The 11,102-nt window shown below is 44.5% G+C and overlaps 1 protein-coding gene across 1 annotated transcript in view; it reads right to left on the bottom strand.

The window, feature by feature from the left end:
* BTC (betacellulin) overlaps positions 1–9,341 on the bottom strand; it is a 50,174-nt gene extending 40,833 nt beyond the window's left edge. Inside the window, exon 1 of the mRNA XM_027544754.1 lies at positions 8,912–9,341. Within this exon, the coding sequence (XP_027400555.1) occupies positions 8,912–8,975 (64 nt within the window). The 5' untranslated portion in view covers positions 8,976–9,341. The remainder of the gene's footprint in view (positions 1–8,911) is intronic.
* Positions 9,342–11,102: the final 1,761 nt, after the last annotated feature.

The raw sequence follows: 11,102 nt of genomic DNA on the forward strand, positions 1-11,102 counted from the left end.
GATAAGTACTACTATCATTATTGTCATTCTATAGATAAGAAAATGCAGCACAGAGAGCCTAAGTAACTTTCTCAACCTTATAAGACAATTATTATGGAACAACTTAATATTTATGCAGGGCTCTTGGCTCTTTAAAATCTGGAGAAGTTATTTTGTCAAAAGAAAGCTTTTCTGAAACAACCAGGTTATTTTCCATCTGTCTGACATCTAGAAATGAATTTTGACATTGCATCGTCATTCATTCTTCAAAAATGACAGTTTATTCTCTTTATATAAGGTAATTATTTGCATAACTCCCAATAAATGGACAACCTCATTTTGATGAGATTAAAAGTATCAAAATTATCTTGTAAATATTTTATTTTTCTCTGCTACTGAAGAATGACTATTTATCTGATTCACCTTAAGATGCTGGGTTTGGGGGTCAATGTCAGGCAAGTGCTGGAAAGCTCTTCATTGCACAAAACTAGGATCAAAATTGGCGGTTGAAGAAGAATCCATTGAGACTTTTTATTTTTAGAAAGCAGATAAGCATTTTGCAGCACCATTTCTTACATTTGTTCCTTCCTACCAAAACCAGCCAAAATAGAACTCTTGTTGAGAATTTGTATCTATTGCCTATTTCATAACTAGTGGGAGGAGGAATTTGAGAAATAAAGGCAAGGGAAAGTTTTCCCACCAGTTGGTAGGTGCTGATTGTATTTTAGAAATACCCAGAATCAAAATATCTACAATTTTTAAAATTAATAATTTCATCTGTGCTTTCCAGTTATCCATTATAACAGCCCGTGTTAATCTAGAACTAACTATATTGCAGGCACAGCTGAAGTGCTTTATGCAGTAACTCACTCAGTCCACATAACAGTCTCAGTTCTGTTACTGTCAGCTTTTACAGATGAAGAAACTGATGCCAAGAGGGTTTAAGAGATTTGTCCAAGAGGAAGGAGTTGTTAAACCACAGGGCCAGGGGAATCATGCCTAGATGGTCCAGCCCAGAATCTATACTTTTGCCCACAGCATCACATTACTCAGGATATGCTCTTTTTACTCCTTCTCAGTAATAGGCCTACAGATGCAATCAGGGGGAATCTAAAGCGAGATCACCCCTCTCCATCTGCACTAAGGAGTGTTCCCCAAGTGTCACAGTGTTGCAAGCATTCCAGGAAAGTGCAGGAGTCACCCCACAGGTTCAGATTTGTTTAAGGACAGGATCAGACTAGGATGGTCAAAGTGATTTTAGGCACAGACCAAAGGAAAACACCTGGCCTGATCAATGCCAACTGTTCAGTACCAGCTGGAATGGCCTAGGCCTGGGACATGAGTGGGCAGGTTTCCTGGCTGGGAGGAAGAGCCAAGAGTCCAAGAACCTGAGGCATAGCCCGAGCCAAGGATGCCACAGATGTGCGGGTAGGCAGCAGGGAAAGCAAAGATGATAGGAAAACAGACTTAAATGCTTTTTAAATAAGAACTGAGTTCCTCTTAAATACAGTGATACGTATTGAGCTTTAGTGTTCTATTCTCTGCTGTCTTTCTCATTCAGCCACAAATACTTATCTACTGTGATCCAGGCATTGTCACTTCATCATCATTGTTCAGGCTCATAAAGCCAGAACAAGTTACTTAACGCCTCTATGCCTCATATCCTTCAACATAAATGAGAATCATCATTATGTCTAGCTTGTGTGTTCAGGGGATAGTGTTACATGGATGAAACCAGATATTACACACTTAGAATAGTGCCCAAAATGCATACTACATAATTGCTCTGCTATTATTTTTGGTGTAAAGATCAGTGAGGTAATGGTATTAATATGAAAACACTTTATCAATTGTGAAGGTGTCCAGAGTGTAAAGAGTTATTATGCTGAGATTTCATACCCAAGGTTAAGCAGATATCTGAGTACATAGCAATGTCTTGTGTCAGTCACTCTACGAGACTGGACTAGTCAAATGCCAGAAACCCCATAGGAAGGTGGTCATGAACAAGTCAAGTCTTGCTAGGTCACTTCAGTCATTTCTGACTCTTTGTGATCCTATGGACTGTAGCCCACCAGTCTCCTCCATCCATGGGATTCTCCAGGCAAGAATACAGGAGTAGGTTGCCATTCCCTTCTCCAGAGAATCTTCCTGAGCCAGGGATTGAACCAGTGTCTCTTACATCTCCCGCGTTGACAGGCAGGTTCTTTACCATTAGCACCACCTGGGAACCCCCAAGTCAAGTCTGCTACTGCTGCTGCTGCTGCTAAGTTGCTTCAGTCATGTCTGACTCTGTGCGACCCCCCTCAAATGGCCTCATTTGGCTCTGATGAGAATTCCCTGTCCTTTCTACTAGGCTGTTTGTATTAGAGGAAGAAATAAGCCTTCCTCTCCTACTCTGGACAGGCCTGTGCCATTGGCTCACAATGCTAACATCTAACCATCAAGGAATCCATACAGTGGATAGTTATGAAATACTTCGACGTAACATTAGATAAGCCAGAGATTCCCTCAATACAAACAAGTCAGACTGCATTCAGCCTCCACAGCAAATCTATCTCAACTTCTATGGGAACCATCAAAAGTTTTCATATATTTAATACTAAGCAGAAACCCATAAATAACCAAGTTGTTACTCCCAGCTAATGAAACACACATGTGTTAGGAAAAGTTCTAATCATATACGAGAGCAAGTCACCTCACACCTCACAAAATCCAAAGGGCATTTTCTTTAATGAACCAATGGAGAATGCCCTGAATCCAGTGCATTTCCCTCCCTGCTTTAAACACCTGCTCTAAAAGCCTATATTTTGACTGATGAGATCTGCCCTTGAACCAAATATGTGAGACACAAGTAGCAGTTCTGAACCTAAAACAGAAGTAAACTTACTATTTGCCAAATAAAGTCCTTTTGTGAATGCATCTCTAGCACCACCAGAGGCAAGTCCCAAGTAAGAAGAGATGAATAAATGTGTCCTTCTACATCATCTCTAAGTTGTGAGCATGTTTTGGCAACAAGAAACAGCTGTTTTCTTTACTGAACATACTCTTCCCTTCATACCTGGGCACTGTCACCAATAGCCACTTGCACTCATTCATTCATTCATTCAATTAACTAGTATGTTTTCAGCTCCTACTATGTGCCATGCACTTTTTATACATCTCAAAGATAAGGCTAAATGAATGAATAAATCCATGATTTTGCAGAACTGTTGTTTAGTCACAAAGTCATGTCCAATTCCTTTGGGACCGCATGGCCTACAACCCACCAGGTTCCTCTGTTCATGGGCTTTCCCAGGCAAGAATACGGGGGTGAGTTGCCATTTCCTTCTCCAGGGGATATTTTTGACTCAGGAATTGAACCTGCATCTCTGCACTGTAGGCAGATTCTTTACCACTGACCCACTGGGGAAGCTCTTTGCAAAGAGAAATGCTATATTAGTAACTCATCCTGTTATACAACCAATTGGGGCACTTTGAAATAAGAAGCCTGGACACAAACTCGGTCATACTTTCTGTCACTGTTTTGGAATCCGTGATTCTGGTCTAGAGGTCAGGTAAATACTATACTGTGTGTGCTCAGTTGCTTCAATCGTGTCCAACTCTTTGCAACCCTAATGACTATAGCCCACCCAGCTCCTCTGTCCATGGGATTCTCCAGGCAAGAATATTGGAGTAGGTTTCCATGCTTTCCTCGAGGGGATCTTCCACACCCAGGGATTGAACCAGCATTTCCTGTGGCTCTTGTATTGCAGATTGATTCTTTACCACTGAGCCACTGGGGAAGCCCAAATACTATACTACATATCCCTTAAAAACAAACATAAAGAATGAATAAAAGTACTTCTTGGCTATTTGACTTGGTGTTGCTGATAATCAATATAGGTTATTGCCTAACCGATACGAGTAAAGATGGAATACCCCATCTCTCTCCAACCATCTAAAAAATCTTCTGTAAAAAAGTATAGCAAGTACAGATTCATGTGAGCTACCAAGATTCCTTTTTTAAGATACAAATATGCCTGAGCAAGTTAGAAATCATTAGCAGCACAAAGTATAGCCATTTTAATCAGATTGCTTTCCTCTTAAATTTTATTTTGGGAGACTCTTGACCAACTAGAATATGGATTCTTTGTGGATCCAAGGGTTGTCTACAAATTTGGAAGTGTATCAAGATTATGGATTAAGCCTAAACTGCCTGCAGCTCAGATTCTGGCTAATCTATTTGGACCACCCTGGGAAGACACTAATTGTAGCAGCCTGCTATGCCCCTTTGCTCAGTTAAGTCTGACTCTCTAGGATCCCATGGACTGTAGCCCAGCCAGGCTCCTCTGTCCATGGAATTTTCCAGGCAAGAATACTGGAGTGGGTTTCCATTTCCTATTCCAGGGGATCTTCCCAGCCCAGGAGTTGAACCTGTGTCTCTTGAGTCTCCTGCACTAGCAGGCAGATTCCTTACCACTGTGCCAAAGCTGATAATCATGGTTTAGATGGCTGACTCCGGCTTCAGTGTGGTACCTGTTTCACTGACTCACCCCTAACCTAGGCTCCTAGTAGTATTCATGCCTGTGTCCTGACATGAGCTGACTGTATGTGTGATAGTCGCTTTGTTATGTCCAACTCTTTGCGACCCCATGGACTGTAGCCTGCCAGGCTCCTCTGTCCATGGGGATTCTTCAGGCAAGAATACTGGAGGGGGTTGCCATTTCCTTTTCCAGGGGATCTTCCTGACCCAGGAATTGAACCCCCATCTCCTGCATTGCAGGCAGATTCTTTACCATCTGAGCTACAGGGAGGGTGAGAAAAAACAAGAGGAGGCTTTCCCACTGGGCTCTCCACAGATTTCAAGAGCACACGGAACTGGGGCAAGCACTTTCAGCAGAGATGGAGTGATGCCAGGGGTGTGGACAGACACAGGTACTCTCTTTCCTGGGCGCCTTTGACTTTAGCACAGATATTTGCAGGCCAAGCTTTGGCAGAGCCACCTTCAGTGGGCACAACAAGGCCTGTCTGCAATACTGGGGTCTTTCTTGCAGAATTATTTGGGAGTTTCCACACAACAACTGAGAATGGAGCAAGAGCAAAATTTGATTTGTAACACTTGTTAATATGCAAGTGTGGCCTATGAAACCTGGAATTTTTGAAAAGGAAAAAAAAAAAAAAACCTCCCAAGGCTTTTCTAAGCCAAAAAGCATAACTGAAGAGGCAAATCCTAAAATCCTCACTGTGTGGGCCCCCAGCTACTTCCTTTCTGTAATGAGAATTTTACTTGCTGCCACCTACCTGCTTTACAACTTGAAAGTCAGATATTACATCATGAATACATTCATACCTTCGAGAAGAAAAAAACAACTTATATATATTAATGGTGCAGATGTTTATAAGGAGCAGAACATATTTTTGACCTTAAAACTCATTCATTGTTTTTTATAAAGCATTTTTTCCCTTTTTCACTGGTTAGGATTTTAGCTTTAGTTTGTTACAGCAATGGATGAGAAGGAGACATTTATAAGGAATCCAACTTCTTCAAAATTAAAAAAAACACTTTAAACAAAGTTATTGCCCTTTTACCATATTTATCAAAGAAGGGAGCATGTATGATTCTTTTTGTAAAGATAAAGTTTATAGGAAACAAAGATCCATTACAAGTAAATGGAAATTAAATGTTATTGTACAAAGATTTTTCTCTTAAATTCCCAGGAGAAATGTTGGTTAAAGATGAGGAGAGTGTTGGAACATCCCTGGTGGTCCAGTGGCTAAGATTTCACACTCCCATTGCAGGAGGCCCGGGTTTGAACCCTAGTCAGGGAACTAGTTCCCACATGCCTCAACTAAGAAGAGTCCACATGCCATGACTAAAGATCCTACGTGTCTAACAAAGATCAAAGATCCCAAGTGCTGCAGCTAAGACCCAGTGCAGCCAAATAAATAAATATTTTTTTAAAAGATCAGCAAAGTGTCAAGTTGATAAGGACCTTAGTCTCATCTAAAGCAATCCCTTTACTTAAGAAAAACAATGACCAGGAAATTGTGATTTACAGACATCTCAGAGTCATGGAATGGCAGAGCTGGAACCAGGTCTCATGTCTGTTCACTGACAGCTCTCAAGGTACTTTTGCTATCACACACACACACACACACACACACACACACACCCTAGAACATCACACAAGCCATTGCTCACATTCTTTTCAAGAAGTAAATAAAATAACATGTGACTTAAATTAGGAATGAGACTTAAAAATTAAGTATGTGTGAGAGAAATAGGACCACTTAATGGAAACATTGAGGTCAACAAATTACATCCTTTGGCATTCTGCAAGGAGTGGAGCCTCTTAGGGAATCTAGAGACTGAATTCAATTCGCTAAGCCAAACATTCAACACGGCAGTTGCACACTTAGCTTACCCTCAGTTACAACAGCACTGGATTAGAGCTCTGTTTGGTTTTGCTTTTTCATTTCTGCCTTTTGACAAGTTTTGAGAAAAAATTAAAAAGCACCATGTGATAGTTAATAGTGAAGAATGCCTATCAACCTGGAATAGTCATTTCTACTATAGCCATTTCTGCAGACACCACCCTAATCTTGTCCCAAATCAGCTCTTGCCTGGATTATATCTATGAGACAATCACATACCCTGGCCCCCTTTCCTTTCACACTGCACTCCACTGCCAGGCTTGTCTCCTTAAATCATTGTTTGTATTATATCACTCTGTATTCAAGACCTATGATGGTGTATGTTTAACTGTTTATTGACTCATCAAAATATTTTAATCTGGCTTCTTTTGGCTCTTCATAATCTGTCTGCCTCTCATCAATTCTACTTTCTGGCAAGCAGACTCCAGGAAATTAATTTCATTCCCATCACCAACACTTTGGTAAATACTTTTCCCCCTTCTCCTTCCCCTCTCTCCACTATTTCAAATCATGTGTCTGTGTGTGTCTGTGTGTGTGTCTGTGTCTGTGTTTGTGTGCATGCACGCTCAGTCATGTCCAACTCTTTGCAACCCCATGGACTGTAGCCCACCAGGCTCCTCTGTCCATGGGATTTTCCAGGCAAGAATACGAGGACAGGTTGCCATTTCCTTCTTCAGGGGATCCTCCTGACCCAAAGACCAAACCTGTCTCTTGGGTCTCCTGCATTGGCAGGCGGATCCTTCACCAGCTGAGCCATCAGGAGGCCCTCCCTCTCTCTTTACTGTTTCAAACCCAGCCAAGCTCCAATCCAACCCACTCAAGTCCTCTATGCAGCGTCCCCACTGTTCCATTCCTCCCTGTTGAGTTCTCCTTTCTCTGGTTTCATGACATTTTCTCCTATTGTTTCATATCTGTTAGTCCTGCATTCCTAAATTTAACACATATCTTTTAGGTCAAGAATCATGTTTTAAGACTCTCTTGAGCCCTCTTCCCACCCCCATCCTAATATGCTCTAGCCTCTTGCTCACTGTAGCAGATTCTCAATAAACAATTTGACAGCAGGACAGAGCAGATATAACAGAGGAAGAGAATGCTAGTTTCACCCAAGTGACGCTGGTAAATGCATAGTACTGTCTCTAGCCCTACCTCTCAGGCTCACTGCCCTTCTTCAGGCTCCACATCACTCCATTTCTAAATTGTTTCTGACTTCTCCCTCTGCAGGCTCTGTAAATCGGTTCTTTCTCTCTAACCATGGTGTAAGTCTGATCTACTTCCAACTAAGGCCATGACACCTTTTAGGCACCAATCCTACTCCAAGAACACTGCCAAATGGAAGTTTTCATTTAGACCCCACCTCTTTTCCTCCATAAGAGAAAGCCCAGTCCTTTCCAGACTGGAAGATAGTGTCCTCTTCACATAGACACTTTAGCTGTCACATTGGTGCCCCAAGTCCAGATGTCCCTCCCCCTCATCCCAGCCAGGACTACAGAATATTGCCAGTTGCCCATCCCTCTGCCACTCCCCCTACCTCCAATGATCAAGATGCAGAGGGGACACCTTGAAGTAGTAGGATCTTCCCACCTGAGTATCTTCCTGCTACTTTCCTATACTGGAGGGCGAGGGGAGCCTTGCTTCCAGCTGTATAAAGTCGCCAGCATCCGAAGTTGCAGCACCCTGCCACTCCTTCCATTAACCACTCTTCCCTCCTAGCAGGTGACCACACCCAGTAGCCCCTAACCTACCCACTCAGGTTTCACCTTCGAGGTGAAGGAAAGTCTTCTCTCTGCAATTTCTCCTTAAAATAGGAAATCATATGTTCTAAGTGGAGCACCAATGTGTTTCATCAGTAGTACTAGCCCTCAGCAAAATACCTCATCTCCCTTTCCTTTGCTTCCCTATCAGCAACAGAAGACCCAGATGATCTCAAAAGTTGAGTCTTTTTTTCTCCCCTTCTCCTGTTCCCCCTAACTTGGCCAGCAAGAAGGGAGTGTAATAATTCTTCTCCGGGCCCTCTTCAGCTCCCTCTGCCTCCCAGGTCCTCCCCCTCCTACCTCTAGTACCCGCCCAGGGCGCACACACAGGCAAATAGCTCTCCACCAGGCTCCACACTCCTTAAGGCCTGCATTGCCAGCCAGCCAAGGAGTTCCTTTTCCTTTTCCTCCTCCTCCCCGGGATGTCTTCTCGGTCTAGTCTCCCAGGCTCCCACTTCAGTGGATTTCCCTGCCACCACTCCTCGCTCGCGGGCACCTGCGCCCCTGCCCTCCGCTCGGCGCCCGCCAGCGGGATCCTTACTGCCCTCGGGTCGCCCCCTGGGCCCAGGGCCGCCGCAGCAGGTGCAGCCCCAGGTGCCCAATTGCCGGATCCTCGAGCTACCCAAAATCACGCAAGTTCTTCCACCCGCCCCTGCCAGCCCCAGGGCGCCCTCGGAGTCCAAACGCCAGCGCGGAAGATTTGCCCTTATTGCGACTCCACCCGAGCCTCTCCTCCCGGGTCTCCCGTGCCCACTGCGGCCACTTACCCAGGGCGAGGGCCGGGAGCAGGGGCAGGGGGCTGGCGCCGCTGCCAGGGGCGGCCCGTGCCATCAACCGCGCTGCGGGGCCGCGCAGCCCCCAGACGAGCCTCCCGCCTCCTCCTGCGCCCCCTTCCCGAGCCGCGAGCGCCCGACCGGGTGCCTGGAAACGAATGCCCGGAGCCAGCAGGAAGCGAAACTACTCCCCAGGCTGGCACCCGGGCTACCGCGCGGGCAAACACCCAGGGCAGGCGGCCTGAAGGTTCGGCGAGTGTCGCCGGGAGGAGGGAGCCTCCTATTTATCCTCGCTCCCGTGGCACACACCCCACCGACCGGGCGCAGGACTTCGCTGCCGTGACCTCCACGCCGTTCCCACCCAAGTTACCCCACACCCACACCCACACTCCGGGACACTTTCGGGCTGCCCTGGGGCCGGCTCACCCACTCCCCCTACTGGGTCGCACCTGGCGGTTCATTTCCCTCCCCCAGGGAAGTCGAAGAGGTTGGGAGGGCACCTGGAGAGGTCCGAGATGTGGGGCCTGCGGGCGGCCCTGGGGGAAGCCGGCTGTGAACTCTTGGAGCCCACTGGGCGAGAATCAGAGCCCCGGACCGCTCTGGAATTCCAGCTTCTCTTATTTCAGCCGATTGTTGGCGTCTTGGACGGACCAGAGCCAACACTAACTGTGGTTAACCTCAGGCATTTGCCAATTTACAAGCTTCTCTTTTCCGTATATAATTAGTTGAATATCTGGGAGTTTGGCCTCACCAGGAGCTACTTTAAGAATGTCACATTTATTTATATATATATATATATCCATTTACTCGTCTATTCATTGCATTTTCATTTATTTATTTAATTCACGAACTCTCCTGGATCCCTGGGTCTGGACGATCCCCTGGAGAAGGAAATGGCAACCCACTCAGGTATTCTTGCCTGGGAAATCCCATGGACAGAGGAACCTGGCAAGCTCCATGAACTGTAGTTCATGGGAGTTGCAAAAGAGTCCAACACAACTTAGTGGCTGAACAACAAACAACAGCAAAATGGATCTATTAGAATAAGGAGAAAGTCTCCGGCTTGCCAAGCACTATCTCTATCTCAACACCCCTATTCTTGAAGGAGAGGTGGGATCTGATGGCTCAGCATCAAGCATCTTCTGGAACACAAAGGCACCCTCACAACTTTCAAAGACAAAAGCAGCATTCAAGTTTACCTTACATGATTAATATGTTCATCTCCAAAATAACTAAAGGGTACAGCAGTTTTCATACTGATCTATGCTCCTCCTGTAAGATCAATATGTGTAATCACGCCCCTTCAATACAGAAGTTTATTTCTATAGCATCCAAAAGTCCAATAAACATTCATTTACATAAAATATGCAGTTCAGATATCTTTCCCTTCCTCCCCACTGTTTAAATTAAATAAATTATTATGTGCTTTTCTTCCATAAGTGACATTTCATTTCAAAACCAATTCACGTTGTTTTAGTGCAGCAGGCAACCAATATATCCAGAGGAATAAAAATCAGTTGTTCATTTCCAAAATCCTATTCTAGCCCCCACACGACAGCTCATAAAGCATCTTTGGGAGGACAGGCACGAGGTTCAGAAAATTCAAGGTTGTGAGACAGACGGTTACTGCACTCCAGATCAAAAGGGCAAGAGCACAGGAAGCTCAGGGTTCACATCATCTCCCTTCTTTCCATCTCCATCCTTCCCTTTTCCTATCTAATATTCTCTCCTTCCCTCTGGATCAGGACCCTAGATTAAGGCACCTTTCAGTCCAAGATGGCACCTTAGGCAACAATTGTCATGGTATCCTCAATGGAACCTTACTGTTTCATTTTCCTTCTCCATAGATACTAATAAAAAATAAAACAAACCTAAGCAAAAAATACCAAATGTTTGTTAACTGTTGTAAAGTGCCAAGACTTGGCATAGTTTCATACCATCTGAATGGCAATTCGTGCCATTCAGATGGTATGAAATTAACATTTTCAGGCCAGTGGAGTATGAAATAGTGTACTTTAGTATATTAACTAGACCAGATACTTTAATAACCTTTCCTAATAACCTCAAATATGCAGATGTCACCACCCTTATGGCAGAAAGTGAAGAGGAACTCAAAAGCCTCTTCATGAAAGTGAAAGTGGAGAGTGAAAAAGTTGGCTTAAAGCTCAACATTCAGAAAACGAAG

This window comes from Bos indicus x Bos taurus, chromosome 6 (assembly GCF_003369695.1).
Source record: "Bos indicus x Bos taurus breed Angus x Brahman F1 hybrid chromosome 6, Bos_hybrid_MaternalHap_v2.0, whole genome shotgun sequence".
NCBI lineage: Eukaryota > Metazoa > Chordata > Mammalia > Artiodactyla > Bovidae > Bos > Bos indicus x Bos taurus.